The 23,632-nt window shown below is 36.4% G+C and overlaps 1 protein-coding gene across 1 annotated transcript in view; it reads right to left on the reverse strand.

Moving 5' to 3' along the window:
* STAB1 (stabilin 1) overlaps positions 1 to 23,632 on the reverse strand; it is a 2,761,215-nt gene that overhangs the window by 262,827 nt on the left and 2,474,756 nt on the right. Inside the window, exon 65 of the mRNA XM_044078505.1 lies at positions 18,239 to 18,372. Coding sequence (XP_043934440.1) covers positions 18,239 to 18,372 — 134 coding nt within the window. The remainder of the gene's footprint in view (positions 1 to 18,238; positions 18,373 to 23,632) is intronic.

Raw genomic sequence — 23,632 nt, forward strand, 5'->3', positions numbered from 1 at the left:
GTACTGTGGTATGCAGGAGCAGCCTTAGGTCAGCTGGTGCCCTAGGCAAAAGGGCTGCACTGCACCCTCCACCACACCACCCAGTGCCCCCATCCTGGTATATTTACATCAAATAAATGCTGGAAAAGCATCCCTACTACAGTGGCACCCTAGGCGGCTGCCTAGTCGGCCTATGCCTAAGGCCAGCTATGGTGGAATGTGTGTAGGTAGGTATGCTGGCCAAGTGATTTCTTACTGTAAGCAAAATGTTCACTGATATGAATGTTCAATGAAGAGCTGTTTAATGATGTTGGTTTGATGAATAGTCATTTGAGGTGAGTAAACTTCGATAATGTGATATAGACCCCTGCTTTGAATGACACCAGAAGCTAAGCCAGTTATTGAAGTCAATAATCTTTTGTCATATTGCGGCATTATTCTTGGTGATGGTAAAATGTTACTCAAGGCTAGGTTTATACCTGCTTTGGACAAAATTCTGAGAGCTCGATCATGTCTTTCTTCAAATAGTCTAAAAAGGTATATCTCAAGTCATTTACACCCAGTTGTACTGTGACAGTGTCATTTGTGTACTTGTGCTGCAGGAACTTGAGTACCTGCATGATGTAGCAAATCTTGGCACCTGATAGGCAACTGGTCTTGACTCTCTCCTTACATATCCTGGTGAAGGGTACATCAGTGTGTCTCACAATGTAGTCACCTAGGACTAAGATGTTGGACTGTGTGAAGGTTTGCTTTATAGGCTTTTAAACTGAGATATTGTGACTCTTAGATGTGGGTTTCAAGGTGGGTGCTGTCTGTGTTCCGTGTCTGTGAGGTTGGGCACATCATGTGCCAATAGCTACACCAATTTGGTCATGGCAGCATGGGAAGAAAGAGTAATTTTTGACTCCGGCAGGTATAGTCAATTTGTAACTTTCTATTGTCATTTTGTTGATGACTTATTTTTGTTGTGGACAGGTAATAAAAACAGTTAGGTCATTTTGTTAATGAATTAAATGGTAGCACTGAAGTTTTAAAGTTTTCATATAAATATTCTGACCACGTGATAGAATTTATAAAAGGGTGATGATGGCCCACTTTCAACTAGGCTATACAGAAAAGAATGCTACCACCCTACGTATTTACACCGAATGAGTATGCACCCACAACACGTGTTTAACAATGTGTTAAAGGGTCAAAATTTGAGAACTAGTAAAAATGAGGATTTTAACACTGGCCTAACACAAATGAGAACTGAATTTCTATCTAGCAACTATCGCATGTTTGAAGTAGATGATATACAGAATACAGTGAGGCAACTGAGAGACACTTTAGGGAGACCATATTTTAATTTACCATTTAGAACATGCGTAAGGGACAATATTCCAGATTGTAGACTATTTTGTGGCTTGACTTATTCCAGTGATGAGAAGAGTATTAGAAACATTATATATAAACACTGGCACATATTAGGCACAGATCAAGATATATCTAGGCTAGTGGGAAACAAAACCAGTTTTGGATACAGAAATAAAAAGTATCTACGTCATAAGTTATGTTACCTGAGAAATATGAAAGAATTGGATAATAAGGTGATGGTGCAAGAGACAGGAAAATGTAATGTATGTTCTTCTTGCACATATATTGATGAGTCTGCTACATTTGTACACCCACAAGGTCAGAGGGAGTTTATTTTACCAATGGCTGATTGTAACAACAAGAATCTAGTTTACCTAGCACGGTGCACTGATTGTCAACAATTTTATGTAGGGAAGACCAACAGATGCCTACAGGAGAGGATACGTGGCCATCTGTATTGTGCACGCAGGGACATGAATTACAGTGCAGTAGCTAAGCATACCAATACTCATGGAGAAAGACACACGTTTAAGTTTTTTGTTTTAGAAATTATCAAGGAAATTATCAGGGTAGGGGATTCAGTAAATGTTACTTATCAAGCTGAACTAAGGTGGATTTTTATGTTAAGAGCACACCATGGTTTAGGACGAAATGATCACATTTCTATACAACCTACCATGAAAGCTAGATCCTTAAGGAAATAGTATATATTTTTGTTTAATTAATTTTAGATGTGAGATGCAGTGTTTTTATGACCTACTCTTTTAATCAGAATATATATATTTTTATCTGGGTTACCTAGTAACCTTGAATGCACTTGTTCATGATTGGTTATGTGTTTTATTGGGTGTGTTATTTAAATCAAGTTATTTATTATGTTACTATGATCTGAAGAAGCAACTTGTGAAAGAGCTTATCATTGTTTCGTGTCCTATGATTAAAGAAGCATTTTATGCCTCTGCTGTGGGCTACTGAATATGTTTTTTTCAGTTTATGCACACTTGGACTTTTATATTTCAGCAGTTTGCCTCCTTGAACAACATCTACTTCATTCATGTGTTTGTGTGGTTGCTGAGGGTACTTGTTTGTCAGGTTACATTTAGGAGGCCTTTGTGGTTTAGCTAGGTTAATTTTAGAAGCCTCAGCATATACAGGTCTATGTGTTTGGTCTGATCTGTGTGTGACAGGTTTACTGTGGTGCACAGCCATTGCTGATTCATTCAGTGCCCATTGATAATCTCCCATCTGGAGCCCAGCCCCCTTAGCTCTTAACAGTAAGGGCAAAAAAAGTCTGCTCTCTTATGCTGGCCAGATTCACCCTCCCCTTCCATCACCTTGGCTCATCGCTGTAAGAGCAAAATAAAAATTTTGCTTCTTACAACTTTCTTTACTGCATTTCTTTACCGGCATTCAGAAATGCAGGTACAGAAAAGTAATACAGGAACTCATAAAAGTGCTCCCTAACACCTTGCACCTGGAAAGACTGCCTCTTTCTCCATTTTTGCTACACTTCTGGTATGGTGTTGTGTGGTACTGACAACCTGCTTATTTCTAGAGTCGTAGTGAAAATTTTGCCTCAAATATCATTAAAATCTGCATCTCTTACCCCCTGTATCATTTTGTTTAAGTATTAGGTGGTTGTCAATAAACATGAGACAATTGCTACATCATGTCAGGATGCCCATTTCAACTAAGCTGAGTACACACATGCTTGAGAAGTGCAAATCCATAGTTTCAGGTACTTGTTAATGTGGGCTGAAGGGGAAGTAGCAGCTATGAGGTCTGCAGTTTGATACTGAAGGTGTTATCTGTCTGGAAGTGGAGAAAGTGCTGGTGTCAACACAGATGCATGCAGCTAAGAATTAACAATCCTTAGCTCTTTCTCTCACCAGGAGTAAAATAGTATCATTAATGTAAAGCTGCTTCCTGAGTAGTAGTATTAATCCAGCTGTTGCTGGATTCAGTATACTTGCTATAGTATTCACTTGGTAGATACTCTGGACAGAATGTACAACAGCTGGATGCAACAAACAACCAAGCTGCACAAAAGTCCTAAACATGTTCTCATCAAAACTGCAACCAGACCAGTCAATGAAGTTTGATACACACTGCCCAGTCAGAGGCCAGAAGGAGTCAATGCCCCTCTGCTCCTTCTTTTACCAGAAGCAAAACAGTGGCATAATCTGAAGCTCGTGGCTAAGAAGTCATTTTCAGGATTTCCAGTGTTTAGTAATAGCTGGGAAAACAATCAAATAATGGCTCTCTGTTTCTTCTCAGAAGCACTAATCCTAAACTGACTCTTGAGAAGCAGTTCCTAGGCTCCCCAGAGACTGGCAATATATTCCCAGATGTTACAGATTTTAAAAGTCTTCTTTTTTTTCCCTCAAATTTTTTTTATATTTTTCAAATACATTTAAATAAATCCGATAGAATTTATACATAACATCTTAAATAACTATTTACATTAGCCTGACACGATAACAGATCTTAATGTATACAGTTACTTTATAAGTATGTCCAATGCATTATCAGAGTGTCTGATCAATTATTGTATAGTGTCAATCAATGATAAGACTTTTCCCCAAGGGTTGTTGATAAATGGCTTTGGATAAATTCTTAGTTCTTTATTTTTAATTTCCAATAATACTGTGGTCTTTGGTAGGCTGTAGACATCATCCAAAGTTGGTATTGTGTTTGTATTCCATCTTCTTGTTATACACTTCCTTGAAATTGCAACTATAGTCCATACTAGATACATGTTTGACCTATTCAAATGAGGACCTTCATTCACATTTAATAATACAAGAGCTTTAGTTAAATAAAATGATTCATTAAATACATTTTAATACATTTTAATAAATTAAATTTTAATAAATTTAATAAATTTTGTAGAAAGATAATACCATTCCAAAATGGCTTAATTTTAACACAATCAAAGAACATATGGTTCCAATCTGCATTGTGTACTTGCTCACATCTCCAACATATTCCTTTTATGGAAGAACTAATTTTACTGTTTCTATCTGGGGTTAAGAATGCTCTGTGCAAGCATTTCCAATTAAAAACTTTCCAGTATTGTGTAAAGAATGTATATTTTATTCATAATAAGATATTTGTTTTAATATCTTCAGTTAACTGTATTGAGTGTCCTTTTGCTATATACTTCCAATATGATGTTTTGAGTGTTGTTTTAAAGTATATCAATATTTTGTAAAATTTTGAAATACTGTTTCCCATGTTAAAGTCATTATATATGATTTCATATATGTATTTCATAAATTTAGGTATTTCTTGAAATGAAAAATTGTTAATTATTCTGCTTAAATCTTGCAAATATGACAGAATACTTTGTAAAGATAGCCAGTCCTGTTGTGGAATTTTGTATGTTGTTTTTAATACTTGCATATCTAAAAGTTTTAGTTCTTTGATACATTGGAGGCAACAAACAAATCCTTTCTGTTCCCAGGAATTAATAATTTATATATTTTATGTGGAAAGTTCTTTAAGATCAAACCAGATTTTTAAATCTATATTTGCATTAATAATTTCCCTAAGTAAGTCAATGTAATAATTAATCATATGAGTTTTAATAGGTTTAGTTATGTTATATTGCATAGCAATACATATGTGCCATGGCAAATTGTTTTTATCTGTTATTTGAATTTTTTGTAAATCAAATTCATTTATTGATATTCCAGTTAGTAATTCTTTCCAATTTGTAGAGTAATTTGGACTTCTCCAACCTTAGATTGTTTTAGATATTGATGCTTTTATATATGCTTTTATATCAGGAAAGTTTAATCCTCCCTGTTTCCATGGTCTGATATGATGACATGATATACCAACAGGATATATTAAAGCTATTCTGTTTCTTTTGGGAAACCATAAAAAATTTATTAGGCATGAATTTATTTAAGTATATTCCTTTCTGGTAACAGTTGTATTGCCAAGGCTAGCGATATATATATATATATATATATATATATATATATATATATATATATATATATACATATATATATATATATATATATATATATATATATATGATATCTTGGGCAGTAAAAACATTTTATTAACTGCAGTCTATCTTCATATGTTAATATTATTTTGTTCCATTTTTCCACAGAGATTTTAATTGTATTGATGTAGTTTTTGAGACTAATTCATTATTACCCTTGCATAACTCAATTCCTAGTTATTTTAAGGTAGATTCTTGTTTCCCTATGATGTGATCCCCCTTAGTCTGCAGTTCTTTTTTTATTTAAAAATAAAAATTCTGATTTTGATTTATTGAAATGGAGTCCTGAAGTCATGTGAAATTTGTCAATTAATATAGTTAATTCTCCTAATGTCTCTTTTGTATTAGATAATGTTAGTAATATGTCATCAGCAAATAGCATTACTTTAGAATTGTATTGTTCATAAACATCTATTCCCTTGATTTTTATATTGTTACAAACTGAATCTGGCGATATTTCAATAGCCAGAGCAAATAGAATCGGTGACAAGGGACATCCTTGTTTAGTGCCTTTTGTTATATGTATAGATTCAGAGGTAAAAGGACCTAATTTGACATAAGCTAAATTATTTGTATTTGTGTATATATATATATATATATATATATATATATATATATATATATATATATATATATTCTTTAGGAGATGAACAAAGGATGCAGGAAATTCAAATAGCATTAGAATTTTGAATAAATAGTCCCAATTTAGGGAATCAAAGGCGTTCTCTGTATCTAAGCCAGTTATGAGTGTTTCTTTATTTTCTTTATTAACATAATTTATAACAGAAATTATCCCTTTACTGTTGTCATGTGTGTGTCTAAGATATATAAATCCAGTTTGATCATTATTTATTGTTTTGGATAGTGGTATTTTCATTATGTTAGTTAATATTGTCATAAATATCTTACAGCCATTATTTAATAATGATACAGGTCTATATGAGGTACAGAGGTTTGGGGATTTGTTTTCCTTTAGGATTGGTGTGATTAAGGAATATCTCTAAGAGGGTGGTATTAAAGCTTGTGACTGAATTTCTAATAGAGTTTTATGGAAGAGGGTTAGTATCTTTGAAGGGAAAAGTTTATATATTTCCATAATTATGCCATCTATACCTGGAGCTTTATTATTTTTACCCTCATGTATTGTATCTGTAATTTATTTGTAGGATATGCGTGCTTGCAGCTCTAGTTTAATTTTTCTGGTATTTTTTTATATTAGAACATTTTTTCATCTAGGTTTAATTGATCGATATGTATATTTTCTTTTTGGAAATGTTCCATATAGTGATTTCTATAGGCAGCAAGATTGTCACCTATATCCGAGACATTTTCCCCTTTCTTTTCATGGAAGATACTTTTAATGTTATTAGCTTTTGTATTTTGATTCCTGTGGATAAATTATGTATATATTTGTATGAAGTGGCCAAGGTATTAATTTTTAGTTTTTCTAAAGCTAAACTAGTTTTATGTGTTAGATTTTCATTGTATTTTTTGTTTAATATTTCTACTTTCTTTTTCATCTCCAAATGATTTTGATTTTTTTCAGCTTTTACTGGCAAAAGTTTGAATTGTAGATCTAATAATTAAGAATCACATTCTCTGATTTTTTTTATATCAAGTTAGGGTTTTACCATATATGTAAGCTTTTAATGAGTCCCATATCAATATTTTATTTATCTCTGTGGTGTAATTATATCTAAAAATAACTGTAATTTAAATAATAACCAGAGTTTGAACTCTTTGATTTTAGTTACATATGCTGGAATTCTGGATTTAAAGATTAATGGTTTGTACCCATTTTGAAGTTTTAGTATCAATGAATTGCAGTCTGAAAAGGGGCAGGGAGTGATTGAGAAATTAATGATTTTTGAGTGCAAGTCATGGGCAGCAAATATTTTATCTATTATAGTTTGGGTACCAAATCTGTGATCTAGATGGGAAAACAACAAAGATTTATCTTCTTTAAATTTGAAAGTATCTACAAGATGAAATGATTCTACCCACTTGTTTAAAGCTTTTGATGCAGCAGATGTATGCAGCAGTCTTTTATTTGTAGTTTCAGAAATATCAGATATACAGTTACAATCTCCTACTAATATTAAGTTGCCTTTATAATTATTGGAAATGAAATCCAAGTGTTTTTAACAGTTCCTGTTCCAATGACTGGGAACCAGTATAGATCGAATAGGGTCCATATTCTGTTATTATATTTACCTATTATTAATGCCATAAGGCCTTCTTTATCTTCATACGTATAAATGATTTCTGGATTAATCACATTTGTTTACCATAAAACTGTTACCCCTTTTGTCTTTGTTTTATAAGTGGATTCTACCAATATCATATATTCCTTAGGATTCCATTTGTAATTGTCATTTGTTTTAAAATGAGTTTCTTGAAGAAAGACAATTTGTGCTTTGTTCAGTTTTAAATATTTCAGTAGATTTGATCTTTTGATAGGATTGTTTAAGCCATTAGTATTTAAAGATAATAAAATTAAATCCATCTTAGGTTATTTAGACTATGTATTTTTTGTTTTATTGTGACTATTAAACATTTTCCTCTGATACTATAAAGTATATATTTGAGCTTTTCAAGGAAATTATCAGTTTTATACTTTGAGTGTTTACAAATAAAGTAATGTTTTGGTCAGGCATACTAAAAATATTTTTGTGAAATAAAAAAATCTAAATGAATAAATGTTAACAAAACTAAGATTCGCACTAGCCATGGAATGAAAATCATTCCTAATCTGATGGATAAACCTAAGTCCATCAGATTATCACTCATACCTTGACAATCCAGAACATATGAGCTCCATAAATTGAATTATCATATGGAGAATATTTGTAATAGGAATAAGCTATATTTATATTATTTTGAACATATATAGTACTATTGTAGGCAGAATTCTAATACAATATAAATGTCTACTTATTGTATAAGCAATTAATATTTACATGAAAGACAGATGACAAGCAATTCAATCATAGTAAAGTAGGATGTATCATATATAAAACTTCAGTAAAAGATTATAGCAGACAGTTATTTAACATATTCACCCTTATTGATGAAGTCTTTCAAAACATATTACTTAATATAAATAGATGATAATATTTATACCTAATGTCCCTAATACAATGTATTTTGCTGGATATATCAGAAGTTATATTTCATTGCTTGCCAATATTTATGTAATCACTTTGTTTGTTGCTAACTTACTTAAAGCATCAAGTTTGTTTTATGTAAACATTGATGAAAGTTAGTGCATTTTAATTATCAGTGCATCTCTCTTCCTCCCATTTCCTACACATACGGATTTTCATATCTGTCATTTCTTATTATAAAAATAGTGAAATTATAGGTTAAAAACAACAAATTCACTTATTGTGATTAATGATTACAAGTTCGCTTTCCATATTCATAAATTGCCATTTTATGGCATATACTGAAAGTTTTTAGATTTAAATGGCAACATTCTATTTTGTATAATCAGCAAAGATTAAACTGAGTGATTATTGTCAATTTAATACTATTTGTTCAGAATGTGATTGTTACATTCTGTGACATTCCTAGTTCAGGCTTCTATTGTTTCCCTTGAACAACTTTGTCAGTTTGATGTCATGTATAAAACATTAGTTACCTTGGCAACAGCTTTTTTACCCCGGGTATCACTTCTGTGTCACTGTTAGACAGACGCACAGTATACTAACCTCGAAAAAGGGCATAGCAAAATTAATTTAAAATGGGTGGCGAAAGCCAAACACACTCTGGCTAGGCTTATAAATGCCCTAGGGCAGATAGCCTAGTATGAACCTATGAACCTATTAAGTATTATGTATGGTCAAGATGGGTTACAAAACCACAATTCAAGTTAAAGTAATTATATGACTTATTATGCACATTTACTTATATGAGAAAATCATCTTGCTTCCCATTGATGTTCAATATAATGTATGTCATTTATGACAAGTTAAAACAGTAGTGTTATTATACACAAGCCCATGCTATTAAACTGAGTGTCTATTGTCAATTTAATACTATTTGTTCAGAATATGATTATTACATTCTGTGACATTTCAAGTTCAGACTTCTATTGTTTCTCTTATAGACTGGTTCATAGATTAGTACTAAGCTAACTGCCCTTGCGAGCCATTTTAAGCTTAGCCAATTATCCCTTGTGAGACTCAAGCCTTGCACCTTGTGTTTGTAAGGCAAACACCTCAACCATTAGGCCACCTCCTTTTGAACAACTTTGTCAGTTTGATGTCATGTATAAACATTAGTTACCTTGATAACCGCTTAAGTATTATATATGGTCAAGATGGGTTACAAAAACTACAATTCAAGTTAAAGCAATTACATGACTTGTTATGCATATTTACTTATATAAGAAGATCATCATTCCCCTTGATGTTCAATGTAGTGTATGTCATTTATGACAAGTTAAGACAGTAGTGTTATTATACACAAGCCCATGTTATTAAATCCTGCCTTTAATATCTAAATTCAGCAGACTGCTTCATCTTATATGATGATTATTTATTTTATGTCTAGATTTACTAAAATCATACATTATATAACTATTGTGTGTTTTTTTTTTTTGGCTGTTGCTTAGTTATTTGAGAGACCACAAGCTGTAATGCTTATTCTTATTATTAGCTCCTTCCAATTATGTTTATACAGTCCACAGACTTTAAATTATGAGATCCTTGTAGTTTCTTATTTGTTATAAGTATATTTCCATCCTTACATCCACAAATATCAGTACTTCAAGCATGGGCAACAATGTCCATCCAGTTTTGCCAGAATAACATTCAGTAGTTCATCTGGTGTGTTTCGAGGCTGTTCTTAAAATATCCAAACCAATATTTGTCCTGTTCCATTTTACCAGCCTGTTCCATGCAGTGGCCACTCTGCCAGTGAACCACTCAACACACCTTCCATTCCCACAGATATTTTCACAAAGGAAATCTGATGACTTTCTAGCACTTCCCTGCAACCCCAAACTCCCCTAGAATCAGCTATCCCATATGCCCAACATGTCTGAGCAAGCTCACCTCCCAGACCACTGCAAAGGGTTCTGCACAAGACCAAGTGCTCTTAGTCTTTCACAATAATTCAGACTTCCACTCTTATGTAAGTCCTTAATGTGTTTGGACCAAAATATATTTTAAATACAAAATTGTGCTTATTATTATTATTATTTATTGATTTTTTTATCAAGAATCAACTTAATGAGCTAAACAAAATGTTGGGAGACCATCAATATGTGTACATGTTGTTTAAAACAGCCCTTTTCTTAAATATATATTTTTTAAACCAAAAACATCATTGTCGAGAATCATCTCGGAGGCTCCTCAGAGCCATTAAGCATTATTGTCACTCTGTCTCCATTACCATAGCAACCTGGGAGTGTCTGTTTCACTTAGTGTGTCAGTGTACTGTACACTAGAGGCTCGTGATGCACCTGAAGCAAAGCTTCACTTCACTGCAACTTCACACCTAAATTCCCCTCCCATTCAGCGAGGCAGCAGCCAGGAAAAGAACGGAGAGCAAACAGATCAAAAAAAAAAAAACTCCCAACAAGCCGCTACAATAAGAGACAACACATTCTTCCAGCCTTCCCACCTCTCACTCAGCAGATGTATAAACAAACTATTATCTGCCAAAAAATCCCAAATCACAGTTTTGTCCACCCCCTTCCCCTGGATCCAAGCTAAAACACCAAATGTCTCTTCCTAATACACAAGCATCAGTAAACCTCAATCACAAGCCGCAACACACACCTTCCCGGAGATGAAAATGGCAACATACATCAGCTGCCAGACACAGCTGCACCCACATACACCATGTCAGGCTTAATCAAACAGCACTCAAACTTATGATACCTGCCATAATTGATATTAACTATGTTTAGACAGAAAAATAATGACATTTGTACTAGCTGCCAGACATGGCTGCATCTACGCACACTATATCAGGATTGATCAAACAGCACTCAAAGCGATGATATCTGCCATAATTGATGTTAACTATGTTTAGACAGATTAATAATGACATTTGTACTAGCTGCCAGGTACAGCTACATCCACTCACACCATATCAGGATTGCTCAAACAGCACTCGTAGCTCTGATACCTGCCATAATTGATATTAACTATATTTAGACAGAATAATGATGACATTTGTACTAAGAGCTTGCTACTATTATTTAACCATGATATACATGAATTTCTAAATCATACTTTAACTGAAGAAGCCATTAGTCTCCATGACAGCATTTTTTTAAACACTCTACTGTTACTGCTATTATATATGATGTTAATCTGTTACTTTTGAGTCTAAAATCTGATGAATGGTACCTTGTTGAATTAGTTAATTAATTACTTAAATTATCATAAGTAAAATCAATGAAAAATGAACAAGATAAGTATTCACTGAGTTCAAGTAGGGGAATAGAAACTTCTATGTTTGTATTATATGTTGCTTTGTTTGGCTTATATATAATGTAAATAGTAATTCATCTTGACCTACCTTTGTTTGTGAAGAATTATTGGAGACTCTGAACATTCTGAATAAATCAGTACTGTTTTTCAGTTGTTTAAGAAACCCTCGTTTTTTTTAAATAAAAACAAATGGCAAGTGATGTACCATATCAGTTGATACTTTGAGAGATGTAGTTGTAAGAGTTATATTTTTGGGACAGCTTGCTTGGAACCAGTTTTTTTTTTTGTTTCTTCTTCCTAGCATCAGTCCAAGGATTTGTTTCTTTTATTCTTTTCAGAGTAGGGGCCATCCATAGGCTCATAGGTTCATAGGTAGGTACTAGGCTATTGGCCCTAGGGCCTGTATAAGCCTAGCCAAAAAGGTACCCTGGCTTTCGCCACCCAAGAAAATTATTTTCCTGTGCCCCTGTTGAGCAGAGCCACAGAAGTGATCCCCAGGGTGAATTTCCTATTTCCCATCCAATCATCAAGATTTTTCTTGAAGAGTGCTAATGAAGAGCTTTGTTTGCTATAGATAGGTAGTTTGTTCCAGAGTATGGGAAGTCTCTGGGACTTGAATCTATCCCTCCAGCATGTTCTGTTTATTGTGGTGACAAGGTTTAGGTCCCTAGAGCATGTAGCATGGAGGGATTGGAATTTCTTTAAGTGGAGCATGTCCAACAGCTCTGTGTTTGACGTAGCTTTGTATGTTAGGCAGAGATCACCTCTGAGTAGGCGATATGCGACGGAGTAAAGCTGGTGTTTTTTGAGATGGTCTGCGTAAGGCATCTGTTTGAGGCCAGTAATCCTCTTTGTGAGGTATTTCTGCGGCCTTTCCAGTTGTTGTAGATGTCTTATGAGGTACATACCAAAAGGGGTGTTGTACTCAATAATGGGTCTAATGAGTGCCGAGTAAAGGGGAACAATGACCTCTTTTTTCCTGGATGAGAAACTTTTTTGTGATGGTGTGCCAGGTAGAAGGATTTCCTGACTAATGTGGTGCTGTGATTATCAAAGGAGAGACTGCTGCCCACCTGTGTCCCAAGGTGTCTTATTACACTTTCAATGTTAAGTAGACTACCACCTATGTGGTAGTTCATGGGTACAGAGATTTTACCAAAGGGGATGACAGTGCACTTTTTGGCATTGAGCTTGAGGCCATGGCTTTGACACCAGGAATCTGTCTCAGTGAGGCCCTTTTGTAGGATGTCCACATCGTTAGGAATTTCGATTATGGCTCCTAGTTTGCAGTCATCTGCAAACTTCATTAGCCAAAGACCTTCTGTGTTAGCCTGTACTTCAGAGAATTAGGTACCAAACAGGAGAGGACCAAGGACTGAACCCTGTGGTACTCCACTTGTCACTGGTCTGAAGTCAGATTTGGAGTCTGCTACTTTCACAGTGTGGGTTTTGTCAGTGAGCCATATGGCAACCCATCTTGTGACATAGGGCTGTATACCTAGTTTAGCGAGTTTATCTATAATTCCAGAGTGGGGGATGGTGGCAAAAGCCTTGGCATGATCTAGATAGACTGTGTGAACCACCTTACCCTTGTCTACAGCTTTGGTGACTGCTTCAAAGAAATCTATCAGGTTTAGGAGCCTTTTACAAACCCAGACTGGGTGGGATCCAGTGTTTGGAGACTACCAATGTCTTTGTTTACAAGTTCCATGATGATACGTTCCATGGCCTTGCAGACTAGGCTCATCAGGCTAATGGGGCAGTAGTTCCCGGGGTCTGTGGTGACTCCTCGTTTGTGGAGTGGGATAACCGTCGCTGTGAGCCATTCAGTGGGCACAAAGCCTGAGGTGAGGCTATAATTGAACATGGTACTTAGGTGGGGTGCCAGTTCATTCTGTAGTTCATGTAGAACGCAGCCTGGGATGTTATCAGGTCCCATGGATGCTGTGTTCTTGCCTTTGGAGTGTGTGTTTTTTTTACCTGTGCAGCCATTATTACAGGAACGTTGCATTCTTCCGGTATAGAGATGAGACCTTTAGGGGGTGAGAGGGGGGTTATGTTAGCACTGAACCTATCTGCCAGGATGTTGGCAATATCTGTTGGTTCTGTATATTTAGTGCCATTGTGCTGTAACTCAGAGCAGATCTGAGTGTTGCCATTGAGATTCTTGACATAGCTATCGAATGCTTTGTGGTTGTCCTTAGAATCAGTGACAATTCTGTTTTCGTAACTAGCTTTGAAGGATTTTGAGGGATCTCAGCTTCTTACTGGGGCTGCCCAGGGAGTTCCTCCAATCATAGGTTCATAGGTTGGTACTAGGTTATAGGCCCTAGGGCCTATACAAGCCTAGACATAATAATTCTCTGAATATTTCTTTCCACAATATTTACTTCTCTGGACCCCTGTCTAGCAGGGTGACTAACATGATTCCCCAGGGTGAATTTCTTATCTCCCATCCAATCATCAAGGTTCCTTTTGAAGAGGGTCAAGGAGGCGCTCTGCTTGACATGTATGGGCAGTCTATTCCAGAGTATGGGGGAGTGTCTGAGTTAGGAACCTATCATGGGATTTTACTCTCTTTTGCAACAGTTTCTTTCTTCTGTTGTAGATTGGCTTCCTTTTTTTGGAGGATAGCATCTTGGTACTGTTGGTGATAGCATGATCCATGCACTCATGTAAGTGCTTATAAAGTGCATTTTTGTAGGTTTCAGCAGTCATACCTCTATTGTCCATCTGCATGGATGTCGTGAAGTTTGCCACTTCTGTCATAAGAAGTGTGAAGTTGGCTTTGGAGAAATTTTTTATGGTGGTTTCCCTAATGGGGGGTGGGGGCGGGATGTGGATGCTTAGGGTAATTAGCTTGTGGTCGGAATCTGACCAACGAGGAATTGACCTCTGGTGTGGAACACCGGTCGCCCATGTTGGTAATGACCAGGTCTAGGATATTGCTGTCCCTGGTGGGGGTGTGGAGAAGTTGATCCAAGGCATTGGAATTTATGAATTCCAGAAAACGTTGAGCAAAAGAGTTGGTACATGAGTAGTTTCCCCAGTTAATGGTGGGGTAGTTGAAATAGCCCATTGTTAGGGTGTTGGGTTGTACCCTAATATTTTCCAGTGTATCAAAAAATGAGGAGTGGAATCCTGGGGCATGATGGGGGATCTGTAGCAAGCTACAATTTGGACTGTGGTCTTGCCCAGAGTTAGTTGCACTTGGATAATCTCAGATGCATTATGCTGAGCAAGTAGCCTGGAGGTGTGGATATCCTTAATGAATATTGGCATGCATCTGCCTTTAGTGTTTCGATCCATGCTTGCTGGCCGAAAGGTGTGGTATGAATTATAGCCTGGTAATGCAGGGGTGCTCTCTGGAGCCTTGAACCAGGTCTCTGTCACTGCACAGATGTTGATGTTCTCCATTTTAAGGAGTGCCTTGAGTGAATGCATTTTGAGGTTTAGACTTCTAGCATTGAGTAGCATTACCCTCAGATTTTGCTTGCTTGTTACTGTGGTGAATTTATCATTTGAACCTTGTCTAAAAAAGGCACTATAGGGGAGGCAAGAGCCTTAGCCAGTATCCGGAATGCCAAGGGTGACAGATGCATGTCATCTCTGGCAAAGCATCGTGGTCTGTCGATAATGTCATCCCAGGCAGACAGATACTGGATCCCTTTAGAATGACACCAGAAGCTTAGACAATTGTTGAAGTCAATCAATTTGTCCTTGTACTGTGTGGTATCAGTCTGGGTGATGGCAGGATGCTACTCAGGGCTAGGGTCATACCTGCCTGGGCTACAAGATCGGAGAGCTCCTCCATGACTCTTTTCATGTAGCCCAGGGAGGTACGTCTCAGGTCATTCACACCAACATGGACAATGACAGAGTCATATTTGTACTTGTTGTGGAGTGACCTGAGTCGTGTGTTATGTGGTGGATCCTGGCAGCTGACAGTAACTTTCTCCTTGTTTAGTCATAGGTGACCCTATAATGAGGCACACTGATGTTCCACTCAACAGGCTAGAGTGTTGGGTACATTGTTGAGCCTTACGGGCTGTGGTTGAATGCCACACTGAGTTTGTGGGCTATGTGTCATTTGGATTGTGTTGGGGGGGTGGAGGTTGCTTGCATTTCTGCTTTGGAGGGGTAGAGGTTGCTTGTGTTTCTGCTTTGAAAATCTCTGTTGCTTGGGCAGATTTTTATTGAGAGCCTCCATGAATGTAGTTGTGCGTTTTGTGTTTGCGTGTGTGATTTGGTGGTGTAGGTTTTGAGGGACTATGTGATGAGTGTGGTGTGGTGTAAGTGTTTACCTTCTCCTCTTGACTGTCTAGTCCAGTCTTGTGTGAAGAGAGCTTTGCCTCCAGTTTGGCTATATAAGTGCATCTCTCACAGCTTGTAGTGTTGGGTGGTATGGGAGAGGGTTGTCTGTGTACATGAGGCAATTGCTGCATTGCCACAAAATGCCCAGATTCATCAGGTAGACAGGAGAAAACACCGGGAGCTGACCCTTAGACATACCTGGATAGGTGCTTATTTATTAAGTACTAAAAACTGTTTTCCTCCAGACAAGTGAGGAAAGTTGATTGCTGTAGTAATTTGTAGCTTGTTTAGTGCTTACAATGAGTTCTGAACATGTGCTGAGCTTAAAGAAACAGATCTGAGTGCTAAAACTAAAGAACTGGCTAGTTCTAAGGGAAAACTTGAGCAGACTTTGACGCTGGGAGTAGTTTAACCCTAGCTAAGTGGTGATGCATAAAATGTGTGTGTGTGTGTATATATATATATATATATATATATATATATATATATATATATATGCACACACACACACATATGAAATAGTAGCAAATGAGCAAATTGATTTAAACAAATTACCAGTTAACCAATAAAAAGCTAAAAACTGAGCCCCGTTTCAGCAGTCTTCGATCGGACAGTTCTAGCTGCACACTCCTGCCACTAGGGTGCAGGGGAACCTTCTACAAAAAAAAAGATGGCCTGGATTAGTGCTCAAGATATACAAACAAAGCTAGATTCAGCAGGTCTGCATCTAGTCTATGCTATAGAAAACAAGACATACCAATTTCAGAATGAAACCATTCAAACAGGCAGGCACAATAAAACTTTAACCAGAAACTCCCAGCTCAGAAGGGCAGAAATCTACCCTCTTCTCCCACAAGAGTGCAGACACCACACCTTCTTAATGTAAAATAACTGGCCTGCAGCCCAAGTGCTTAAACCAGAACTAATACACTTTTAGAATAACAGGCACTAAGCCTTCAGTCAGCAACTCCCAACTTAGAAGGATGTAAGCTACCTGTCCTGCCACAACAGTGCAGACCACAACCTTCTTAATGTAAAACAACTGGACTGAAGCCCAAGTGCTTAAACCAAAGGTTTAGAATGACAGTTACAATTTAATCAGGCTACTAACAAGCAGTAATAAATGCAGCACAATAAATGAAATTTAGTACTTTTAAGGACAGGCAGCAAAAGCAAAATAAAGTAGGAAGAAACACAAATACAGTAAAAGCAGATGAATTAAGTGCAATATATATATATATATATATATATATATATATATATATATTTATATATATGTCACTTACATATATATATATATATATATATATATATATATTTATATATTTATATATATTTATACATATAGATATATCTATATATATTTTTATATATATATATATATATATATATATATATATATATATATATATATATATATACATATATATATATTTATTTAGATATATATTTATTTATATTTATTTATTTATTTATTTGTCCAGTCCACTTGCAGCATGTCTTGGGAATGTGGGAGAAAACTGGAGAACCCAAAGGAAACTCGTGAGCATAGGGAGGACATGCAGCTTCCATGTTACAGATTTTAAAAGTAAGATGGAAAAAATTGACTTATACTCTGAATATTGCAGTGTGCATTAAGCAACCAGGATAGTATGAAATAGAAGCCTACTCAAGCTTTAAAAGTCTAAGGGGAGGGCCTTCCCAGTTTGATATTTCAATGCCCAGTAGAATGAGCAGATAAGCTCAGACTGGGAGGAGCTTTCAAAGTGAAGTTTGCAATAGGGGCAGGCAGCACAAAAAACACCAAGTGTAAAACCACAATAAGCAATGTTTAGGTTGGGTAGGAAAAATGCAGTGCAGTCAGACACCAACATTAGTTTCACAGCACTTGCAGTTAAATAAAAATCTTATTTCTCAGCTCCTCCCACTAATTTGCTAGGACATAAATAAGTTTGTGATGTACCCAGAATATATTTTTGTCTAGAGTACCTCTTCTTAATCTCGGCCACTAAACTCACTATGCCATCCGGGATTCTCAAACCAGGAAAACTCTGAACACCCTGCCTGTAAATGTACAACACTACAATAATTTCTGTGGCCCCAGATTTGTGTTTACCTGCTGTGCAGCGGATAGTTGATCAAAAGTCGCCAGTGAAGCTCCTTCTGACTCGCAAGCTTTGTTAGCATCGTCATACGTGTACATATACCTTCCTTTTGCTGACTGCTGATGGAAAACACCAGCAGTTTTTTCTGGAAAAATATGTTAAACAGAACAGTCATTACAAGGAGCCTCTTTAGTATGAAAAGATGTCTGTTCATAGAAAAAAAATCTTGAAATGGTGTTTCAGTTTTGGTACAGAGTATTTAAAGTTATATAGGTTTTCTGTATGAAGGCAATAAAACATGACATGATGTGCACTTTACTACTTATATTACTTAAACTTTTATTCATTTTGCATACATTTAAACAGGAAGACTCATAATGAAGCTAATTTTCAACTTTTTACAACATTACATGCATAATATAAGTAGCACAACACAGCCTATGGCATTAGACTTGCCAAATTTTCATGTCAAAAATTCTGAATACGTATGTGAAAACAAGATGCGCATAATTTTAAGGGTCTACCTGATAATACCGACATGCCAAAACACTGACAACTAAATAACTGACACGACAAAACCGAAAGTTAAAAAACACGAAACTTCACATGCCCGACAAACCACAATCCCAACAATCAACAAAACAAATACCTTTCCCAAAAAACACACACATAACACAAGCACACCAAAAACCTTACAGACCTACACTAAATCTTACATACAGAACTATCTATGCACTAACCTTAACCCAAACCCTAACCCTAAGGTCCGTCACTATCGCACACTTACCTTACCCGCACACTAACCCTAACTCACTTAATCCGCCCCAACCCTTAAGTCTGTCACTATCGCACACTTACCTTACCCGCACCCTAACCCTAACTCACTTAATCTGCCCCAACCCTCAAGTCCGTCACTATCACGTACTTACCTTACCCACACCCTAACCCTAACTCACTTAACCTGCCCGTAAACCTAAAGTCCATCACTATTGCACACTTACCTGACCCGCACCCTACCCTAACATCCATCACTATCACACACTTACCTTACCCACACCCTGACCCTAACATCTGTCCCTATCGCACACTTACCTTAACATGTCGGTGTTCTCAGCATCGGGATTCTCAACTTCCGGTCTTCTCCATTGTCAATCTTCCTGTGTCGGTGTTCTTATTGTTGGCGTTGTGGACTTTTGGCGTTTTCAGGTAGACCCAATTTTAATGGTACCCTTTAATAGTACCCGACATGCAAAACTTTGCATAATAATGTTTAAATTGAACAGAGATGCTCAAGCGATTATTATGATAAAGTCATTTTTACAATATCTATGCTACTGTATTGTACAGTATTTTGCCAAATATAAGGTTTGAACTCATTCTACAACTTAAGCTACTGTTACCATAATGCTTCAAATTAAAAATGCAGTGTGAAGCAAATACCATAATTTGATAGGCATGAATATGTCTTAACAAATCATGAACACAGTAAGCTGTTAAGTTTCAATATATCAGGCTCTTTCAAAATTTACCGTCATAGACAGGACAGTACAACAAGCAATATGAAGCAGCAGGAAGGTTAGGCACATTTGAAAATGATTACCTTTCTGAACTTCTTTCCGTTCTGAAGATTAATTTTTTTGTCCTTTGTTTCTTCAAAATATAACAGTAAAAAAGTTATTCCCTTAAGCAGCATCCTATTAAACTGTAAGTGCATAATCGGGCATAAACATGTACACCAGGTGCTGCCTCAGGGTTACATTTCTGCTTTCTTTTGCTTAGCACCATGGTAATTTCATTACTCCCACCTGTTTCCACACAAGCTTTAGATCTTTGTTTATTCAACAATGTTGAAAGCACATCCTTGATCTATGGATGGGTAATAGAAAATGTACCCTAGGTTTGCCCCAGTACTACTACTGTACAGAGGCAGCTCTTAAGTGCTTTATTCCATGCATGGTTCCCCTCAAATTATCTATGGTATGATCCCAGTTATTCTCACTAGGGGTAATATATAATAATCAACGATGGGATGGGCAAAACCAATCTTACACAAAACGGAATAGGTTCATTTAAACCTAAGTAGGCAAATTGGCTAGGCTTAAAATGTCCTATAAGGGCAGCTAGCCTAGTACTTTCCTATGAATCTATACATATTTGCCTGATAGAATTTCAATAAAAATTACCAAATTCCCATGGTTTATGGTTATACATTTTTGTGAAATGGATTTCTATATAATGGTGTAAATATTTTTTTTTCTTTCATTCAAATCTGTCACTGCAGTAATTTCTATTGGAGACTACTTTCTGAAAGTCAGTATGCAATTCCAAAAACCTTGGCTATGACCTTGGAATAATATAAACAATGTTTTGCTGTTGTGGGAGTGCACAAAAAGCGCCAATATGAAGGCGATTATTACAACAGTCAGTTGAGGATGCATATCATCGTTTTGATGTACATCTTACTGTTATAAAAAGTAACGACTACCGCTAAGATAAAGGTCACAGATCTTGTGTTATTACATTACTAGCGCAACACGTGCACAACACTCTTCTCGTTAGAAACCCTGTGCACCCTCATACCTCCAGCCATATTACAACTGCAGGCCTAACAGATAATATAGAACTATATTTGCTGATACAGTGAAAGCCAAGTAACAAAAAATGTCTGATGCCATCTGCAGCTGTTCCACAGTAAGCACAGAATTGCCCATACCTTCTCTGCCTTGGCTAAGTAAAGCCATAACTTCCTCCAAGTTGTAAACTTCTTTCGCTCACTAAAATTGTAAGCCATTTCTTTGCTAGCATATCTAGAAATGAGCGGTGACTGATACTTGCTGGACTCATCGTCAGGACATGGGCTAGGACTTCCAGAACCACTCACACCTGTCATACTAGAGGCAGCCATACTGCAAGCTGTAACTTCACCCTCCACAAAAGTTCAGACTTGTCCGGAAGCCGGAAGAACAAAAGAGCCAAAAAATGTATTTCACCTATAAAAGTTATAGCTTGTGGGCACCTGCCACAAGCTTCTTAAACATGTCACATTAGGGAAATTGATTCATTGCCATCTAAGTGTGATGAATTAAAAGTTTTTTTCTCCTTAGAGTTCGCAGAAACATGTATATATACACACGCAGTTAATGTATGTGAATGTTCCTGCTAGGCAGACGATACATGTAGAGATGTGGGCAACTTTTAGAGACGACCCCACTATTTACCTCCGCTTGAAAAAGTCAGCAGTTACACAACAGAAAAGGTGGGCATAGTTTCTACTGTGTATATTGCAGTGCCTGCTTTCATTTCTTTTACAGGAACTCATGATTTGGGCAGTTGTGTCCTGAAAAAAAAAATCGAATGTCCCACTGTTTTAGCAATAAGAAAAAACTCTAAATATTGCAGCAACTATAATACTGCATTTCAACACATGACTTTGACATAAAACACTAAATGTGGCTATAGTTCAGTGGCAGTGAGTCTTTATTTGGGTATTAAAGTGAAAGTGGGTCTTTAATGTTAGTTGAGACCATGGCTTAACACTCCATGTGAGGTACAAAGATACTAGTAGGTGATTTTAATTTTTTCCAGACAATACGCTGTCCAGAAAAGGCAGTCTACATTTTCTGGACAGTGTCTCTTAATTCTGGACAGTCCTGAAGAATTCTGGATGGTTGGCAACCCTATATGGCATTTGCAGGCAGAAGAATGGGACAATGATGGTTTATTAAACCATACTGATTAATTTCATGACGTGTGTCTCTATTAAGTTACAAAGAACTTGCTTTAGATTGATATATCATTTTGACAGATTTATTAGTCTAAAAATGTTAATGAAGTATTTAATATTGTATAATGAATATAGAAGTTCTCTATTTTGTGTCTGTGCTACAGTTACCTTATTGCTTATCAGTATGATTAATACCTTATAATCAATGTACATTTATATTTATATTCTGTCCACGACATTTTCTCCCCCCCGTTATTATTGCAATCCTTCCAATACAAGGTCATTTTCCAGTGTCTGTAATTAGTTTATGTCTCTGGTTGAGACTGAAGAACCAGTTACCTAGGTTACAAGTATAAATAAATAAATAACTTCAACTAAAATGCCTCAGAACTAAAGAACTGAAACCTAATATACTTGATAGCTGAGTAATTCCATGTCACAAATTGTCTTGACAACATTACTGCTATTATAAAATTACTCAGAAAATGGACAAATGAAATCTCATACCTAACTGGAGAACAAATGTTTTGTAGCAGGGTATTAATGCTTGAGGAGAGTCCAGTGAAAAACAGTTCCATCACTTCATGGCGACGCACTCAAGTACTGAAACGCTCTGATAGAACAAATAAAATGCCACCATCTCTGTTCGTGTCACATTCACATCACTAAACATGGTCCTTTGACAACCACTGGTTAACCACAACTTTTAAACATTCCCAGAGGGGAAAACTAGAAGCAGGACACAGCTTATCATTAGCTGGCTTCTGCATTTACTTTTTATCTCCAGCTTTGTGTTTTAAGCCATGGCTACCAAGCAGAAGAAAAATACAGAATCATCAGAAATGAGTACAGCAGTGACAGCAGCTGTATAGAGCTGCATGGACTTCCATGATGCAGACCAGCATATACACATCACAACTGCTGTGAAGTCTAGGTACCCTTTTGTTTAGTGAGAGACAGACCAGATAAAAAGCAACTGCATGTGTGTACATGTGTGTACGTATGGGCACCTGTGCACCTTTGTCTGTCTTCTGTGTATGTATGCGTGTGTATGTGTGTGCATTTGTGTGTATATGTGTGTGTATTTGTGTGTACATATGGGCACCTGTGCACCTTTGTCTGTCATCTGTGTATGTATGTGTGTGTACATGTGTGTACATGTGTGTACGTATGGGCACCTGTGCACCTTTGTCTGTCTTCTGGGTATGTATGCGTGTGTATGTGTGTGTATATGTGTGCATTTGTGTGTATATGTGTGTGTATTTGTGTGTACATATGGGCACATGTGCACCTTTGTCTGTCATCTGTGTATATATGCGTGTGTACGTATGTATTTGTGTGTACATATGCGCACCTGTGCACCTTTGTCATCTGTGTATGTATACGTGTGTATGTGTGCATATGTGTATATTTGTGTGTATATGTGTGTGTGTGTGTGTGTGTGTGTGTGTATGTGTGTCTGTGTCTCAGCATGACTATATCAGTGTGTACGTGTGTGTGCGTATATATACACACACACCCATTTTTATATATATATATATATATATATAGATATGATTCACTTCAGAAGACTGAAAACCCACAATCTCGAATCCCATAAGACTGATACCGAAAACCCTGAAAACTCAAAATCCTGAAAATTCTAAATCCTGATTTCCAAAAGACTGAAAATACACAAGAT

The sequence above is a fragment of the Protopterus annectens genome, chromosome 7.part1 (genome assembly GCF_019279795.1).
Source record: "Protopterus annectens isolate FY-2018-M chromosome 7.part1, PAN1.0, whole genome shotgun sequence".
Classification (NCBI taxonomy): Eukaryota; Metazoa; Chordata; order Ceratodontiformes; family Protopteridae; genus Protopterus; species Protopterus annectens.